The 19689-nt window shown below is 40.9% G+C and overlaps 1 protein-coding gene across 1 annotated transcript; it reads left to right on the top strand.

The window, feature by feature from the left end:
- The first annotated feature begins 8263 nt into the window (after positions 1 to 8263).
- WFDC8 (WAP four-disulfide core domain 8) lies at positions 8264 to 19576 on the top strand. Its single transcript, XM_014859842.3, has 5 exons — positions 8264 to 11595; positions 14507 to 14647; positions 16106 to 16273; positions 18353 to 18493; positions 19437 to 19576. The coding sequence occupies exons 1-5, from the start codon at positions 11424 to 11426 to the stop codon at positions 19574 to 19576; spliced, it is 762 nt and encodes a 253-aa protein (XP_014715328.3). The 5' UTR covers positions 8264 to 11423.
- The last annotated feature ends 113 nt before the right edge of the window (positions 19577 to 19689 follow it).

The raw sequence follows: 19689 nt of genomic DNA, 5'->3' as shown, positions 1-19689 counted from the left end.
GATGGGCACCTAGGTTGCTTCCAAGTCTTGGCTATTGTGTATAATGCCACAATGAACATAGGGGTGCAAGTATCTTTATGCCTTTGTGCTTTCAAGTTCTTTGGATAAATACCCAGCAGTGGGATAGCTGGATCATATGGCAGATCTATCCTTAATTTTCTGAGGATACTCCATACTGCTTTCCATAGTGGCTGCACCAGTTTGCACTCCCACCAGCAGTGAACAAGGGTTCCCTTCTCTTCACACCCTCTCCAACATTTGTTTTCTGTCTTGTTAATTATAGCCATTCTGACCGGAGTGAGGTGATACCTCATTGTAGTTTTGATTTGCATTTCCCTGATAGCTAATGATGTTGAGCATCTTTTCATATGCCTGTTGGCCATCTGTATATCTTCTTTGGAGAAATCTCTGTTCAGATCTTTTGCCCATTTTCTAATTGGATAGTTGTTTTTTTTGTTTTTGTTAAGCTGTATTAGTTCTTTGAATATTTTGGATATTAACCCCTTATCTGATATATGGTTTGCAAATATCTTCTCCCAATTGTGAGGTTGTCTTTTTGTTTTGTTGACGATTTCCTTTGCTGTGCAGAAGCTTTTTGTTTTTATGTAATCCCATTTGTTCATTTTTTCTTTTGTTTCCCTTGACCGGTCATACATGGGACTTGAAAATATGCTGCTCAGACCGATGTCAAAGAGGATACTGCCTATGTTTTCTTCTAGAAGTTTCATGGTTTCTGGTCTTACATTCAATTCTTTAATCCATTTTGAGTTGATTTTTGTGCATGGTGTAAGGGAATGGTCTACTTTCATTCTTTTGCGTGTGGCTGTCCAGTTTTCCCGACACTGTTTATTGAAGAGACTTTCCTTTCTCCATCGTATGTTCTTGTCTCCCTTGTCGAATATTAGCTGTCCATAAATGTGTGGGTTTACTTCTGGGCTCTCAATTCTGTTCCATTGATCTGTGTGTCTGTTTTTGTGCCAGTACCATGCTGTTTTGGTTACCATGGCTTTGTAGTATATTTTGAAATCAGGGAGTGTGATACCTCCAGCTTTGTTCTTTTTTCTCAGGAATCCTTTGGCTATTCAGGGTCTTTTGTTGTTCCATACAAATTTTAAGATTCTTTGTTCTATTTCTGTGAAAAATGCTGTTGGAACTTTGATAGGAATTGCGTTGAATCTATAGATTGCTTTGGGAAGTATGGACATTTTAACGATGTTAGTTCTTTCAATCCAAGAGTACGGAATATCTTTCCATTTCTTTGTGTCTTCTTCAATTTCTTTCAACAATGTTTTATAGTTTTAGGTGTACAGATCTTTCACCTCTTTGGTTAAGTTTATTCCTAGGTATTTTATTCTTTTTGTTGCAATTGTAAATGGGATTGTGTTCTTAATTTCTCTTTCTGCTATTGCGTTGTTAGTGTATAGAAATGCAACCGATTTTTGTATGTTGATTTTGTATCCCTCGACTTGACTGTATTCCTTTACTGTTTCTAAAAGTTTTTTAGTGGAATCTTTAGGGTTTTCTAGATATTTCTCTGTCATCTGCATTCTGATATTAAGCCTAGGCAGTGAGTTTTTAATTTCCATTATGTTCTTCCCTTATAAAATTTCCATTTCATTCTTTATATCTTCTGTCTCCTTGCTGAGACTATTTTTCCATCAGTTTCAAGAGTGTTCATGATTACTTGCTGCAGAATTTTTATAATAGCTGCTTTAAAGTCTATGTCAGATAAATATAACATTTATTTCACCTTGAAATTGGAGTCTTTTTATAGTCTTTTTCCATATGAGTTGGTATTTTCCTTTTCTTTCATATGCTACGTAATTTTGGAGTATTTATGGGGTATTTTGAATATTATATTATGAAACTCTGGGTCTTGTTTAAATCCAATAGAGAAGGTTGATACTTTGTTCTCAAAGGTAACTGAAATGGTTAGGTTCAGGTTGAAAGGTTCATCTGTCTTCTGTGGGTTGTGGTTCCAATGTTGGTTCAGTTCAAAGCCTTTCCAGTTCATTTAGGTCTTCCCTGCATAGGCACCACCTAGTGGCTAGTCTGGGACCCAGGTGGTGGTGTATCTGTTAGTTCATTTCTCAAAGTATGTCAAATAGGATCACATCCATACATGCACAGCTTGGAGGTGAATCCAGGAGTAAATAAACAACTGCATAAGTTCACTTTCCTGAGCTCCCCCTCCCTGTGATCTCCCCAGTACCTTCTGCTTCCCCAAGGCTCCTAACAGCTGGGGCTTTGGTTACCCTGCTCTGCTAGGCACTTGCATAACTGCATCCACTTCCAGGGCAAGGGGTGGGAGAACAAAGAGAGAAAAAACAAACAGGGCAATGAAGGTCCACCCACTCTTTTAGAAGTACAGCTGCACCCAACAGAGGAAGATTTCCCTCCCTCCGAGTTTTGGCTCTTTCCACCTGCCCAGTACCCACTGCTGCCATCACAACCATAGGATTTCTTAGGAGCTAGGGTGCAGAAGAACAAAGGAGAGAAAGAGAAAAAACAGGGGATTTCTGGCCCCCTTCTGAGCATTACAAATTCCCTTTCCCATGCATGAAGCCCAGGTTAGAGGGTTTCTCTTGAAGTTCTCTATCTGCACCCTAGCACTTATTTCCAGGTTGGCCTGGGGATACCAGATGGAAAAAATCACAGCAAACTCATGGCCAGTAATGTGGTGCTTGAACTGTAATCTTCTTTCCCAACTTGCCTACAATTACTTACTTTTCAGTTTTTATAGCTGTGTTCAGTGGGAGAGACAATGAACCAGAACCAGGAAACAGTTTTTATCCCTGGGAATGAGCTCACCTTTCTTCTACTAGCCTTTAGTGTGAGAGTCAGTGTTAATCTAATTCAGAGCCAGGGTAAGTCTGTGGTTTATTGGTTTATTGTCGCTGTAGCAACCTTGAATGCACCACAAAGTTCAAATTCCATCTTCAGAACACACATACCTGTGTTTAGGGTGAAGCTGGGGTCCCAGAGAGTTTTTTTCCAGATGACTGCTCCACTCTCAGCTTTGTGCTGTGTCTCTGAGAATGACTGTTCCGAGTTACTTGTCACTGGTGCTTGCAGCCTGGTGGGGGTGGTTGGGGTCTGTTCTGACTAAGCCTCAGTCTTACGCACACATGGTGTCCCTGGGTCTTAGAGATGTGGTCTTCTTAGTGATCCTGCCCTTCCCCCAGCCCCAGGACAAAGTTCTGAATCTGGTGAATATTTTTGCCCCTCCCACAGCCGCAATGAGATTTTACTTGAACCCTTAGGACAATAGTGTGCTCCTCTCTCCCAACATGAAAGCTTTCGCTCAGTAGGAAAGAAAGGAAAGCTTCCAGATAGAATTTCTCGCCCCTTCTGTAGTGGCTCCTGCCCTTCTGTCCCCTCCCCAGTTCTGTACCACAAGGGAGACTTTTTTAGAACTCTAAAAATCTTCTCTAAGAAAGCCCAGTGGGATTCCCGGAGAAAAAGTCTACAAGAGGGTGTGGACTCCTCCCCGGTATTTGCAGCCCCAGGGACTTCACTTTCTTTTGCCAGTGCACGCTCAGCCTCCAGCAATTTGCCAACCACCCTAGCTGAACTCTTCTTACTGGTGCCTGGCTGGATGTCCTACAGGTAATCAATGCTCATGGCTTATCTCTCCCTGCAGGTGCCTGTCTTTCCGTAGATTCTGGACTGGTTGTTTGCCTTGTGATCTTAGCACTCTGGTGAGTTCAAGAAAAGTCATCCAGCTTTTTTCAATGCAAGTTTGGGAGGTTTATTCAGCTCTCTACATCTCTGAGCAGAAATCAAAAGTGTCTTTTCTTTTATTATTAATTGTGGAAAAATACACATCATACAAAGTTTACCGTCCTAACTATTCTTAACTACACAGTTCAGTGGTATAAGTGCATTCACATTGTTGTGCAACCATCACCACCACCCATCTCCATAAGTCTTTTCATCTTACAAGACTGAAACTCTGTACCCATTGATCAATTATTCCCCATTTCCTCCTCCCTCGGGCCCTGGAAATGCCGTTCTACTTTCTGTCTCTATAAATTTGACTACTCTAGGTACCTCATGTAAGTGGAATCATAGAGTATTTGTCTTTTTGTGACTAGTTTATTTCACTTAGCATAACGTCCTCAAGGATCATCTATCTTGGAGCACGTGTCAGAATTTCCTTCTTTTTGAAGGTTGAATAATGTTCCATTGGATATACATTCCACACTTTATTTATTCATTCAGTAGAGTGGGGAAAAAAGACTCCTCCAAGAATTTTTAACTACAGGCTAATTTCTTTACATGACAGTGGAACAGGAATTAGCGCATGTGTGTAGTCTGAGAAATCTGAAGCTATGAATTCAACTCAAAACAGCCTGAGTTGTTAGGGTAATGTGTAAAACAAACTGATTTTGGAAATGCTTTCTTAAATACAGAATTCCAAGAAATTCTATCGATAAAGTACCTTTAAAGACAAGCTTTGATTAAATATAAGAGCTCTCAAGAAAAAAAATTCACACACAGTTTAAGAAAACAAGAAAAGATGAAAGAAAGTCAAGAGAAATAGCAGAGATTCACAAAGGATTCAGATACTGGTATTACTGTATACAGAGTGCAAATAAAAGTGCTCAGGAAAGAAAACAAAAGATGGTAGTAACAGCATGACTAGTCAAAGAGAACATAAAAATGACCTGAATATTTAAAAAGTACCAAATAGCATACCCAGAAATATATAACTGAAGTAAAAAAAAACAAAACAAAAAGAAAGAAATCATTTGATCAACAGAAGATTTCTCCAGAGTTGCCAGGGAAGCCTAAAGACAGTAGAAATATATTTTCAAAGTGCTAGCAGAAAGTAACTGTTAATCCAGTTCTGAATACCCAGTGAAACCTTCTTTTTAAAAACTTTTTCCAGCTTTACTGAGATATGATTGACAAATAAAAATTGTTTGTATTTAGGGTGTATATTGTAATATTTTGATATAGGTATATATTGTGAAATGATTACCACAATCAATCTAACTAAAACACCCACCACCTCACAGTCACCTCTTTTTTTGTGCATTGAGAACATTTAAGATCTACTCTCTTAGAAAATGTTGAGTATACAGTACAGTATTATTAACTATAGTCACTATGCTGTACATTACATCCCCAGGACTTATTTGTCTCGTAACTGAAGGCTTGTACCCTTTGACCAGCATCTCCCCATTTCCCTTCCCCCTTGTCCCTGGTAACCACCATTCTATTCTCTGGTTCTATGAGTCCAACTTTTGTAGATTCCACATGTAAGTGAGAGCATGCAGTATTTACCTTTCTGTATCTGGCTTATTTCACTTAGCATAATATCTTCTAGGTTCCTCCATGTTGACGCAGATGACAGAATTTTTTTAAGGATGAATAATAGTCATATATATCACATTTCCTTTATCCATTCATCCATCCATGGACGCTTAGGACGCTTGGCTATTATGAATAATGCTACAATGAACATGGGGGTGCAGATATCTCTTTAAGATAATGCATTCATTTCTTTTGGATATGTATCCAGAAGTAGGACTGCTGTATTACATGGTAGCTCTATTTTTAATTTTTTGAGAAACCTCTATACTGTTTTCCACAGTGGCTGCACCAATTTAAATTCCCGCCAAAAGGGCACAAGATTTTCTTTTTCTCCACATCCTTGCCAACACTTATTATCTCTTGTCTTTTTAATGATAGTCATCCTAACGAGATGCGAGGTGACATCTCATTGTGGCTTTGATTTTCATTTCTCCAATGATTAGTGATGTTGAGCACTTTTTCATGTATCTATTGGCCATTTATATGTCTTCTTTTGAGGAATTTCTACTCAAGTCCTTTGCCCATTTCTTAATAGGGTTGTTTTCTTGCTATTGAGTTGTTTGACAAAAAAACAAAAATGAAAGAAATTTACAAATACAGGATCTGCAAATAATGACGATAGACTATAGAAAACTTAAAATAAGGTTGTAGAAATGAATCCTAATAGGTCATTAGTGTCCATAAATGTCAGTTAATAGGTAAAGATTGTAAGACTGGATTTTTCTTTAAATGTAGATTTACACGGTTTAAAAATAAGTTCAGGGCCCCACCCCACGGCCGAGCAGTTGTTTGCGTGCTCTGCTTTGGTGGCCCAGCGTTTCAAAGGTTTGGATCCTGGGCACGGACATGGCACCGCTCATCAAGCCATGCTGAGGCGGCATCCCACATGCCACAACTAGAAGGACCCACAACTAAAAATATACAACTATGTACCGGGGGGCTTTGAGGAGAAAAAGAAAAAATAAAATATTTAAAAAATAAAAAACAAGTTCATGGAAAGGTTGAAAGCAAAAAGGTGGAAAAATTCTAGGCAAATTCTAAGATGAATCTTTATTTTAGGCATAGAGAGGAGGTCACTAAATAATGATAAAAGATTCAATTCACCAGGAATACATTCGTATTTACCTAAATCAATAGAATCAGAATATATTAAACAAGCACTGATGGAATTGCAGGCATAAATTGAGAAATCTATGGCTGTACTGAAAGTCCTCAACACACCTTTCTCAATTATTGATAGATCAAAGAGACAAAAAAAATTAGAAAGAGTTAAGATATTTGTATAACACACTATAGAGATATACAGTGATCCACACTCCACACTTAGAGACTGCCTTTCCTCAGTCTAATAAGAATGCAGACAGCTGAGTGGGAGTTATTTAGAAGGTTGTGTCTTTGGAGGAGGCGTCTACTTACTCTGCCTGAGCTTAGGGCAAGGCGTATTAAAGAGACCCATGGAGCTAACTGCCTTCCTCAAGGTCTCCTGCCCGGTGACTGAGGCTAAAAACACATTCCTGGTTGAGTAGCCGTGGAGGAGACACGCCATGCCATTGGGATGAGGGAGACATGAGCAAGGAGCTTTCAGTCACGGAAACAGGACCTGAGGCTGGGTGTGCTCCCAGTGGGGGAGCAGGAAGGGGTAGTGGGATATGGTAGAGTCATAGTGGGGCCTTACCTGTAGTTCTCAAAGGTTGTAACCTGGAAATTCACATTCTTCCCCCAGATTCTGGCCATCTGTAGACCTTTCCATTGCAAAATGCTCCTCAGTTTACTGCAAAGAGCAACCTCTGCCATGTGGGGAAACTGGGCAAAGAGGTAGGTTCAATGATAGGGTGCTGGGGAAACTCCTGACTAATCAGGCTCAGGGACCGAGGAGCCCACTGGGTTTGAAACATTATCCTAGGGGAAGTGGGAAAATAGGAAAAGTCTCCCCGCCATCATTCTAAACGACTTCGATTCTTAGGGTTCCAGAAATTTAAGCTAATTACTTGAATCTCTTAAAATATCTTGCAATTTTATCACTACACATCTATTAGAGTGACTAAAATAAAAACATTTACACTACTGAGTGCTGGCAAGTATGTGGAGCAAGTGGAACTCTCATACACTACTAGTAGAAATGCAAAACAGTACAGCTTTTTTGGGAAACAGTTTGGCAGTTTCTTATAAACCAATGCTTATTATATCCCCCAGCGATCCCACTCCTGGTATTTACCTGGGAGAAGTGACAACTTATGTTCATACAAAATCCTGTATGCAAACGTTTGTAGGGGGTTTATTCATAACAGCAAAAACTGGAAACAATACAAATGTCCCTTAACTAGTGAATGGATAAACAACCTCTGGTACATCCATTTGATGGACGATAACTCAGCAGTAAAAAGATAGAAACAACACACAACAACATGCATGAGTCTCAAGTGCATTATGCAAACATGCTGTAAATATTAATAGTTTTAAAAAATTGCTACATAACTTCTAAAAATGAATCCCTTGGGGTCAAAATACCATATTAATTTGATACCCACAATCATCCATTTAAAAAATACATGAAAAGCACTTTGACAGTTGGAAATTTTACAACACTTCTTCTCCTCGAATTCCTATTTCCATTCCTCTTGCTGCACAGACTTTTAATCTAGTGGAATATAATCTTAGGCTCAAAAGTCTTTTATTCATCACCTTTTCATACTGCTATGCAATAAAAACACTTATAAATTAAAATTTAATTTTTTCATTTACTGTGACCATAAGACTCTAGGAATAAAGTTTTTGCTTATGGATTGATTTTTTCATTCCATTTGTTATCCAAATAACATAACAATAATAAATATATAAATAAATACATTGAAACTATTGATAAATCAAAATTTTATTGATACACAAAATTCTATAGGTGGTGCATCTCTTAATGATATGTGAGTGCACAGGAACGCAAGGAGTTTTGTTACAGGTGTGTCACTTGGTTCTTTGAACTTCCAGTAAGTTGCCAAAAATCACATAATGCTCTATAATAAAAAAATTATTTTAATGATGAAATTTAAATATTAACCAACAACTGGATTAAACCCTCTTTTAATTTTTATAAAGGCAGTGAATTGGAAACCTTATACTTAAAAGAATTTGTTTCCTAGTAATTAGAATACTGATCACAAATCACAAGTGATTTTCTTAATTTTTGGAAAGTTTACCAAAAAGGCTTTACCAGCACTTACCGAATGATTAATAATGTCCTTAATTATACCTATTACCCTTTTATTTAGACATCTTATTTAATCTCATATACTCTGTAAGTGTTGGAAGGTTTGAGTACAATTAACTTTGATAATATATTTTTTTATAAAATGCTTTTACCTTATTCCATGCTCTAAATATTTTCCTTTTTTAACTTTGATGTCACAGATTTAACTCAGGATTTTTATGGAAAAGTGTTAACCAGATCAATGAATTGGCAAAGTCAGTCCTCAATCAACCAAATCAGATGACCTTCTCCCACAGAGACTGACTTCAGTTTTCAATTGAAATAAATGTTTTAATACACATACCTGTAGCAACCATCACATTTCTGAATCCTAGTTCTAGGATAGAGAGCTAAAGGGACAGCGACTTGCTATGAGTTTGTCACCTTAGTAAAACAAGGTACTGACCCCTTAGTGTTTCTCACCCACACTTTCTTTGCTTTGCTCTTGGGGAAGCATCCTCAGGAAAAGCATTCTCAAATTGTTGCTTTGTTTGGAACTCAGAAGTTTTTACACTTTGGGGACACGCAAGAGATAGGTAAGAAGTATGCCCCCTCTTTTTTTTTTTTTTTTTTTTTTTAAGAAGAAGGACTTTATGAAAGAAAGATAGCAAATGAGAACTCCAGACTGCAGCAGGCTCTTTCTCAGGCTGACCAACTTAGGAAAAGTAAATGTGGAATTTACAAACCAGGACATAATGTCCTTAAATCTATCTGCGCCTGTGTACCGTCTGGAAAATCCTCCTGCTTCCTCCAGGGTATGGGTGTGCCAGCATGAGTAGGACTGATTTAGTTGAACGCACTCATTTTCCAAATGCGTGGATTGAGATAAACAACCCAAACTGACATAGTGAGTTGACGGTGGAACCTGGACTTCAGTCAACGTCTCTCCATTCCTACTGTGTTGTTATTTCTGCAGCACTCTGTGCCGATGCCTTCTAGGTCTGACCTACTTCTCCAGAGGCCCCAGTGAGCAACACCTCCGTACACTTTGATTTGTTCTCCACAGGGCCCATGTTTCGTAGTTTCTTGCCCAAATAAATCCCCCTCCAATCAAAATGGATTAATTCTGTTTTAAAGTTGCCAGATTTAGCAAATAATAATACAGAATGACCAACTAAATTTGAATGTCAGATAAACAACAAATAATTTTTTAGTATAACTATGGTCCTTTATTGCCTGGGATATATTTATGCTAAAAATTATAACTAGACATCCTATATTATATTTGGCAATCCTATTTATCTGTGTCTCTCCCCCATGCCACTCCATGAGCTCTGCTTCCTACTAACTGACTACAAGCTAATCTGATCAACTAATTCTCAAGACCAGGTTAGTAGGTGTTACTAGTTAAAGGGTAAAATTTCAAACCAAAAGAGTGACTTGATCTTAAGAATTTAAGGCACCATAGGGCCTTTTGGCTAATCTTTTGGGGAAACTGATGTAATGACATACACAGTCTTTGACTAGGAACTCAAAAGCTAAAAAGACAACAGGTACCACCTTTTTTTGCATTCACTCTATTATTTGTTTACTGACTAAAATATATTAAGCACTAATTATATGCTAGTCACCACACTTTACACAATAGTTCAATCAATTTTCATATCTATGAATTTCGTGTTACTACTATTCGTTTTATGAAAAACTGAGGCTCAGTGAGTTTAAGTGACTGAGCCAAGACCATATAGCTGGTAAGTGGGGGATCCCAGATGTGAACCGAGTCCAACACCAAACGCTAATTTTTTGGCCATTCCATACCACTTCATGAATAGTCTTCACACTATCTCATCTAATCCTTACAATGACAACAAAGCTTCCAGGTAGGTTGTGTCATTCCCATTTTCTAGATGAGGACAGTGAGGATCCAAGGAACAGCCACAGGTATAAGTGGCCAAGCCAGGACCAAAATCAAGATCACTGTGTTTGGGGCCATAATTCCCATTATCGAACAGTCCAGGCATCTTATAAAATTTGGAAAGGATACAGGATTCAAATTTTAGGCGGGGGGGAGGATAAACTGCCATGAACTTTACCCATAGGCAACAACATAATATGGCTCCAGGAGTTCTGGAAAAGACTCTACTTCTTTCTCAATGTCTGAAGTTCCACCAATATTAGAGATGCATACTTTGGCATAAAGACATTCTCTCTCGCTCACTTGCTCTCTTTCTCTCTCTCCCTTCTTTTCTGCCTCTGTCTCTTTCTCTCTCTCTTGCTGTTTTTAAAATGCGTTTACTCCAAGAGAGGTAACAGTGTAAGGTATATCGCTTCTTCACACGATAAACTGAAAAAATACATAAGGGCCAGGAAGAGCCAAATGGAAAATGGAGGTTTGAAGGAGTAGGGGAATAGCATCTGTTTATGTGGTTGTTTGGGGGTATCATAAGCTCCTAGGCTTGGATAACACCAGACAGAATAAGAGGGATCCCTTTGTCAACCCAAGGTCATCTGGGATCTTTTTTGCTCCTAGGGCACTAAGTCCCAGTGGGATATGCCCAACTCCTCCTGCAAATCTCATACCATCAGTCTCTTGTCATGAGCGGTGCAAAGAAAAGACGCTCACTAGTGCCTGGAGTTGCCCCAGGAGCGAGTGTGGGCAAACCAGCCCTGCAACTGTTCCAGACAAATCCCTGTGATCATTCAAGTGTGGCCTCTCACTCAGGAGCAAGACAGTGGGCAATTGTCTGGTAGGACATTTTAAAGACCACGGCAGAGTGTGGGGCCACTGAGAGGGTCTTGGGATTGAAGGTCCTGCCCTACTCGCCACGTGTCCTCAGAGAGATCCCTTCGCCATTATGCGTCTTGATTTTCTCATCCGTGAACTAAGGGAATTGATGGGTCATCTCCAAGGTTCCTCTGCATGTGTTTTGGATCTCTCTCTGGCTCATGCTTAACCCCTGCCTCTTTTCTCATCCCACACAGGCAGCTTCCTCTCCATAGCTCCACCTTCTCCTGGAGAAATGTAGCGCTTTTGGTGCTTCTCTCCCTCTCTTTGGAGCAGACATCTGCATCGCTGGGCAAAAAAGTCAAACGTGGGTTCAGAAAAGCTGCAGCCATTCTTGCTTAGGAGGTGTTCTTGGGGACTGAGGGTTAGACAAAAGACAAGGACTCGTATTGGATGAGGCCACTTCTACTGTGGCTTCAGAGAACTAGCCCCACTCATTCACCCAGGGCTCTTCAAATCCTTCCCTCACCTGCTCCCCCCAAAATTATTACCCTAACTTTTCCTGGTATGTATCTTTTCCAAGTTTAATTTTTTAAATTAATCAGTCTCTAGGCAGGAGCCTGAGGGCAGAGGACCAGTGAGGAGGCTGTTGCAATAGTTGAGGAGAGAGATGGGAGGAGGTCAGGAGTCAACCTGAGGAAGTAATAGTAAAGAGAGAGAAGAGAGGGAGTTTGGAGAGAGATTTAGGAGACAGAATTGACTCAAGTCCATGACTGATAGGATGCTGGGGTGATGGAGAGGGAGGAGTGAATCTTGAGGTTCTAATAACAGACTGGGGGCCTGTTGATGCCAAAGATCAAGATGGAAATAGAGAGAGGAAGGTGCTGCTTAGATATGGGGAGACTCTAGTTCAGTTTTAAACATGTTGGAACAGAGGTGCTTATAAGATGCCCAAATGATGTTTTCCCCAGGTGGTTGGATATAAGTGTCTTTAGCTTGGAAGAGAGGATAGGTCTGGAGGGAGATATTGGAATCACAGTTGGGATCATGAGAATGGATGTGATCACTCAGGAACTATGAGTCAAGTAATGACGGGGCTGGGCTGAGACCAAAGTCTGGGGAGCATCCTCAGTAACTGCAGAGGACCCCGTGAGGTATGTATCAGAGAGGAGACTGTACATGTGAGGTAAGTGGCTGAGAAGGGTGACAAGGAGGAAGGAGGATTGTAAGTGAGGTTCAAGCTGACAGTGGGGGAAGGAGCTACAACAACTGGAACCAAAACAAAGGTTTAAGTGGCCCCAGGAAGCAGGAAAAAGGTTGAACTGGCTGGAGTCCACACTAGTGAGAGGGGAAGTTTGTCTCCATAATGCCAAGGTTTCTGTGCCTCTTCACCTCTATGGAGGTGTCCCTATTTGATTTGCTTAACTCTGTCTGTGCCCAAACCCAGAACAGGTTCCCAAGTAGTAGCCTACATCATGGTGCCCAATTTCCTGCTCAGGATCACCTGAGATCCTTTTAAAAATTTGAGTCCCTAGGCCTCACTGTATAGAGATTCTAATTCAGTCCACTGTCCATATTTTCTGAAAGATGCACAGATGATTTCAATGTACACTCCAGATTAGGAGCCGTGTACTCTTCTTAGCTTCAAGTCATCCTTGGAGGGTGCCTTAAGAGTGGTATGGGGGTAAGAAATATAATTGGAAAGTGCTAAAAGTCTTAGTGGCCAGGCCTCAGGGAAGATGTGGGGCTTCTGGAGTGAGTCATGGATTGGAAGTCCTAGACCTGCCCCTAACACACTGTATTATCCTATCTGACCTAATCTTTTTTTAACCTATGAAATTAGGAGGTTGATACTAATGATAAATATGATCTTTTCAATTCTAAAATTTTGTGATTCCAAGACTTAGTAGTATTCTAAATTATCATACCTCTCTGGTCAGATTCCACTGGGGAGATGCTCAGTTTAGAGCCATGGAGCCATATCAAGCATTGTGTTAACTATCTGTTGCTGTGTAACAAATTAAGAAGCGTCAAAAGTCTAATGTGGTACATCTGGGTTCTCTGCTCAGGTTCTCACCAGGCTGAAATCAAGGTGTCAGCCAAGGCTGCAGTTCTTATCTGGGACTCAGTGTTCTCTCCCAAGTTCACTGGTTGTTAGCAGAATTATTTCCTTGCAATTTTAGGACTGAGGTTCCCTTACCACCTGTCAGCTTCTTGAGGCCACCCTCACTAGGCACTTAGCTGCCTCCATCTTCAAAACCACTAATAGCAGTTGGATTCCTCTTATAGTATGAATCTCTCTGACCTCTTCTTCTGTACCAATCAAGGAAAAAATTTTTTAAAGGACTCAACATATTGGGTCAGCTAATGTCTGTATCTTAAGATTAACTGACTTGGGACTTTATTTCCATCAACAAAATCCCTTCACAGCAGTACCTAAATGAGCATTTGATTCAATAACCAGAGGAGAACAATCGTGGGGGTGCAACTTTAGAATTCTGCCTACTACAAGCACTGAAATCAAGAAGCCATGTCTAGCCCCAAACAGGGGTGAAGCAAATCCATATCTGCCAAGCTCTTACCATGTGCCAGGCACTGTGATAAGTGCATTATGGGTATCATCCCACTTAACCCTTATAAGCAGCCTGTGAGGTGGAGATTGTAATTCTCATTTTACATATGGGAAACTTATGACTTAGACAAAAGAAAGACATTTTTTCCAAGATTATTTAGCTAGTTGTATTGGAGTCAGGCTCCCAAGCCAGATCTGTCTTGCGTACAATGCTCCTTCCACTCTACCGTTTCTTCTACCCTTAGTGGTAACTGCGAAGTCATATAGTGGCACTTTGCTGTTGAGCTCACAAGGAGTCAGGAGTCAAAATCAGACCTCATGACTTCTATTTCCATGATATTTCCACCACTCCTCACTAATTAATTTCCCCTGTCAACTAAGATACTGGAGGCAGAGGAATTAGGCATTAAAATATCAAGTTTCTAAAATAGAGATGAGATCTTGAATTTAAGGCAAGGGTCTTGGTTCTTATCCAACCCCCTGCCCTGGAGTTCAAGATGCTTCCCCTTCAGTTCTACCTGGGCATAAATTCCTGATTCAGATCTATCTGAATGGGCTAAGAGTGGTGAGAGGCAGGCTCAGTCCCTAAATACAAGCAGAGCAGAAACTGAGGATGGAAGGTAGAGGATATGGGTGAGAGAATTTCACTATTGAGAGACAGCTGAAACTCTCAAGGGAGGTGAATGTGGACATTTCTTTCTTGCAGACAAACCAGGTGAGTGCCCCAAAGAGAGGCTTACCTGTACAAGTAAACTTCCAGACTCATGCAAAACAGATTTCAACTGCCACGAACACCTGAAGTGCTGCTCTTTCGCCTGTGGAAAGAAGTGCATGGATCCATATCAAGGTAGTGGCATCCAGGCTGAGAGCAGCGGTGCCTCTTGAGGTGTCCTACTTCCTTCTCTGTCCAGAACTGGCTGAATGATTCCCTTGAATGGCAGGACAAAGAAGCCAGGGTTCATGCTTTTCTGCTTCTCTAATTAGACTACCAACTCTTAAGTACAAACAATGAGTCTAGGCATGGTGGGCATCAATAGGATAATATTAATGTTTGGTCCCACATTCTTTGGTCCAACGTTCAGTCATTCACGAATAACTAATACTTGTTTCATGCTTACTGTGGATCAAGAGACTATTGTTGGCACCGTGGCAAACATAAACCTCAGTCAACTTAGTTGCTAGGGTTGTTTTTGGATCCTTTTCCCTTCAAGGAGGTTTTCTGGTAGCTCGAAGTATTGAACATCTAATAATAGGGAACTATGCATTTTATATAGATTCATTCATTCAACGAATACCTATTGCCAACGCCCTTTGGCCAAAGACCGCCAGGAACACACTTGTAGTTGAACAAGTTGGGTTTATTACTTGTTGTAGTGAAGTCGAATGTTTAACATAGACAACATGAGGCATCTCAGGAAGAAGCTGTTAGAATCTACTCTAGGATTGAGGCTTTGCTTGGGTAATTTGGGGGAGAGTCTAAGGAAATTGGCCATGAAAACCCTACGAACAGCAGCAGAGCATTGTCTGATACAGCACCGGAAGATGAGTGGAGGGCACAAAAAAGACTGGGCAGGCTTCTGCCCTGCGGCACACAGGGTTGCTTGGAGTTGGAACCCAATGAATGGCACTAACAACAACTAAGGAAGTGGGGTTTGCTCTAGATTGGGTGCTGTCAGAAAGCGGGGGCATTTCTGTGATTGAGTATCTCAGTGAATCTTATCTATAGAGGGCAGGCTAGAGTGAGGATAAAGCTGAAGTTGGTAGAGAAGCACAAATCATTCATAGGTGTTTGATATTTTGTAGGTTTCACAGTGATATTTGCTTGGTGTCACTTTATCATTGTCTCAGAGTGACCTTGTTTGATGTGAATGTCCTGTGAGATTGTTTATGTCCAACAGGGAAGCAACATGGCTTGGCCATGAGCATCGGATCAGTTTCCAGACGTGAGGGGCTGTTCTTTTTTCCTCAGGATTTCATTCCTTCTGTGTGCTAGGCACTTTGTTAAGCACTTTGGATATAGTTGCTGAACAAGTCTTGCCCTCCCAAAGCTCAGAGCAGTGGAGAAGAAAGATCAGCTCCAAAGCATTCTTGTGTGCTCTTCACTGTATCATTTGCAAGGTAGAAATAATACTCAGAGATGCTGTGCAACAGAGTATTTGTAGTAGAGCTAGGACTAGAACTTATTGACCATAGCTCATTCTGTGACTTGGATAGTAACACCATGAACTCTACAAAGGCTGAGGGCCTGACCCCTTCTCTGTTTTGCTCCCCTTTATGTTCTTCCGTTTTTGCTTCTTGCCCTCAGAACCCTGCTCGCTACCCTTAGACCCAGGAAACTGTGAAAGTCCTGCCAGACACTGGTATTTTGACTTTAAAGATCATTTATGCAAACCCTTTGCATATAGAGGCTGCGATGGGAATGCCAACAACTTCTTCAACAGGGAAGACTGCAAGACGGCTTGCTCATTAGCGGGTAAGTCTCCCATCCCTGGCGACCTGAGGGCCTAGTCTAAGCAGAAATAGTATTCCAGCACACTTACAGGCTCAGGATTTGGGGTTAAACTGCCTTGGTTCAAGTCCTAGCTCTGTCATTCACTGGCTGGTTGGTCTTGGGTCAGTTGCCTGCCTTTTATGAGTTTCAGTTTTCCTGTCTATAAAACGGGGATAATAATAATACTTGCCTAATGAAGTTGTTGTGCCAAAAAATGAGATAGTACACATAAAGTGTCAATAAACTTTGGCCAAGGGGACCTGAAAGCCAGGTCTACCCCTTGGAAGCAGATGTTTCCTCATTACATTGACCTGTTGAGTATCACCTGAGGACTCACTCAAGAATGAAGCATAGACAGGCCAGCTCTGAAATCCCATGGAGCAGCAGTAGAACATGGAGTCGGTGAGGAGTAGGGCGGGGTGAAGGTGAAGACTGCAGATTCATGCCTTAGTATAAAGTACCATCACCAGTAATGTTGGGAGACAGTGTCCTACAGAGCTTAGATGCCAAATGATCTGAATTAAAATCTTACTCTTCCCACTTGGTGCCAATTTCTTCACCTCTTTGAGTTTCAGTTCCCTCCCCTGTAATACTGGAATAATAGCAAATACCTCATCGAGTTGTTGGTAGGATTATATGTGATCAAAGACACAAAGATTTGACATGGTGGCCATCTAGTGGTTTGGGCTCACTAAATAGTACAAATTGAGATGGTGGACTGTTGATCTTCAAAATGTAGCACTGTGTGATTTACAATGCAGCATTAGAATTTTGACCTTAGTTTCCGTGAGGCGGGCTGATAAGTGTACCATTACCACCATTTTACAGATGAGGAAACAGCGTCACAGAAGTAAAGTTAGTTGCCTAAGGATTCACAGTAGGTCAGAAGTAGAGCGAGAATTTTAATTCCATGGGCCCAGTGAGCCTGAATGCCTGAGGAAATCCTGTGGCCTGATGTGATGAAACTCGAATCACAAGCTTCCCTTTGTGGGAGTCTGTAAGGAATCATGGCACTGTGGACAAGACCTTGGTTCTCTCTCAGGAGCCAGCAGGAAGAAGAGGCTAAGGAAAATGGGCTTGGGCTGGTTTGTGGGCCCAAGAGAGAACCCGACAATAGCTCTGAGAGTTAAACACACCACAGTCTGTCTGAGTTTGACTTGAAGAAGAATAAAAAAAGAAACACTTCCTGTCCTTGTAGAATTTGCAATCAGATGAGGAAAACAGGAGACATGCACAAAATCTTGAAGAATGGATTTAAATGACATCTTTGTCCTACTGACCCACAAAGTTGTATCTCCAGCTCGAATCTGAGTCCCCAAATCCAACTGCTTACTCTGCACCTCCATCTGGATCTCACAAACACCTCACACTTAACTTGTCTAAAGCTGGAACCCTAATCTTTGCTCTCCCACCTCAAACCTGCTCTATCCATATTCTCCCCATCTTGGCTGAAAAAAACTCCTAAATCGCCTTTGATGCCTCTCTTTCTTGATCAACATCCATTAAGTTAGGAAATCATTTTAGTTCTACCATGAACATAGATTCAGAATCTGACCACTTCTTCCCACCTCATAGCTGCCACCCTGATCTGAGGTGTCATCTCTCACCTGGATTACTGCAACAGCTTCCTAACAGGTCTCGCTGCTTCTCTCCTTCCCTTCTTATAATCTATTATCAATACAATAACCACAATGATCCTTTCAAAATGAGTCAGATCACGTCACTCCTCATTCAACATAAAACCGAATCCTGTAAAATGGCTTACACTGATTTATGTAGATTTCACATAGTTACTCCTATTTTATAGAGAAAGAAACTGAAATCACTCATTGAGTGTCAGGACTGGGACTTGACTTTGAGGCTTCAAACACCAAGCGTAACTCTCTACTACATCCCATGATACAGTGAGGCATCTCATTCCTCTATAGCCTAATGTAGGTGGACAGAATAGAGTGAACCAAGTTGCAGAAAGAGATACCAGTTTTGAAGAGAAGGAAAGTTGTTTCAAGGGTGATGGGATGGGGTGGGGTTTGAAGGAGCTCACATCTGCTCTTGTTTTAGCCAAGAAAGGACAGTGCCCACTCTTCCCTTTAAAGAATCGTATGATGTGTTCAGCTTTATGTAAGAGTGACATCGATTGTCCCCAAACTGAAAAATGTTGTGAATCCATATGTGGCTTTGTTTGTGCCACGGCCTGGACAGGTAAGGACTGGGGATATACTTCCCAAAGTCTGTTGGGCATATGCTAAGGATGCCATGCTGTCCCATGGAACAGGGGATACCCCTTAGGTTGACTGTAGAGGTCTCTTGGGAACCTTTCTCTTTTAATGCCTAACCAATGCTCTCATGTTGCCCTCCTGATCTTGGGAGACTCTTGTGCTATCCTTCAAAGCCAATCATTCCCCAAAACTTATTTATTCTGAGTCTCACTCTTCAATGGCCTACAAGGTGACAATATTCACTTATTCATACAAAAAAAAATCATAACCATTAGGTATATTCCTAGTAAGCCCCTATGTCTGCATAGAACTTCAGAGCATGCACAGCATATTCACATCCTGCAAGGTGTGCTGGGGGAAAGATTGGTAGCAAGATGCTGTTGGGCTAGAAGTGAACTCTGCAGTCTCTAAGACTAGTGCTCCTTCCCCCACATAGTGCTGAGATAGTATGGTCTTGGGGATTGTCAGTGTTTTGAGGTATAGCATGCTATGGCAGAAGGAGTAAAAGCCTTTTCAACTGACTTCAACTTTCCACTGGTTTTCTGTATGGCCTTAAGTGACTCACTTCCCCCATATGGTCCTCAATTTTTACAATTTATAAGACAAGGAAGTTCTAGATGCTCTTTAATACTCCTTCTATCCCCGGTACTCTGGGATCTGATAACTCCAACCCGTTAATTCTGTAGGGGCAGGCAGGAATCTTATCAGATTTTATAAGTTGGCAATGGCAAAACTTTTTGATTATCCTGAAATTGTTACCCACACAAAGTTGATATTCTGTCTCCTCAACTCTATTCCTACTCTGGGGGAAGGGTAAGAGGCTTGATCAGAAGGAAACCCTATTTAATGTTCCCAAGATTCCTCAAATTTGTCTCAAACTATGATCAAGTATTTCAAGGTCAAGTGTCTTGTTTTACCCCATAAAGTCAAAGCAGGTTTCTGCCCACGCAAGCCCACAGAGTGTTCCAAGATTGATAAACCCAAGTGCCTGCGGGATGATGATTGCCCAGTGTCAGAGAAGTGCTGTTCACGTTGTGGACTGAAGTGCATGGAACCCCAAAATTGAATAGTAAGTGGAAAACATTATCATCAAAGTAATTAATTATGAGTAGCATAATAAAAAGTTATCAATTTTGTCCTGTATTCAACTACTTTACCAAATTGTCTTATTAAGTATAA

This window comes from Equus asinus, chromosome 15, assembly GCF_041296235.1.
Source record: "Equus asinus isolate D_3611 breed Donkey chromosome 15, EquAss-T2T_v2, whole genome shotgun sequence".
Lineage (NCBI taxonomy): Eukaryota > Metazoa > Chordata > Mammalia > Perissodactyla > Equidae > Equus > Equus asinus.
The sequence above is the reverse complement of the archived record's forward strand: the minus strand, read 5'-3'. Positions and strand labels throughout refer to the sequence as shown.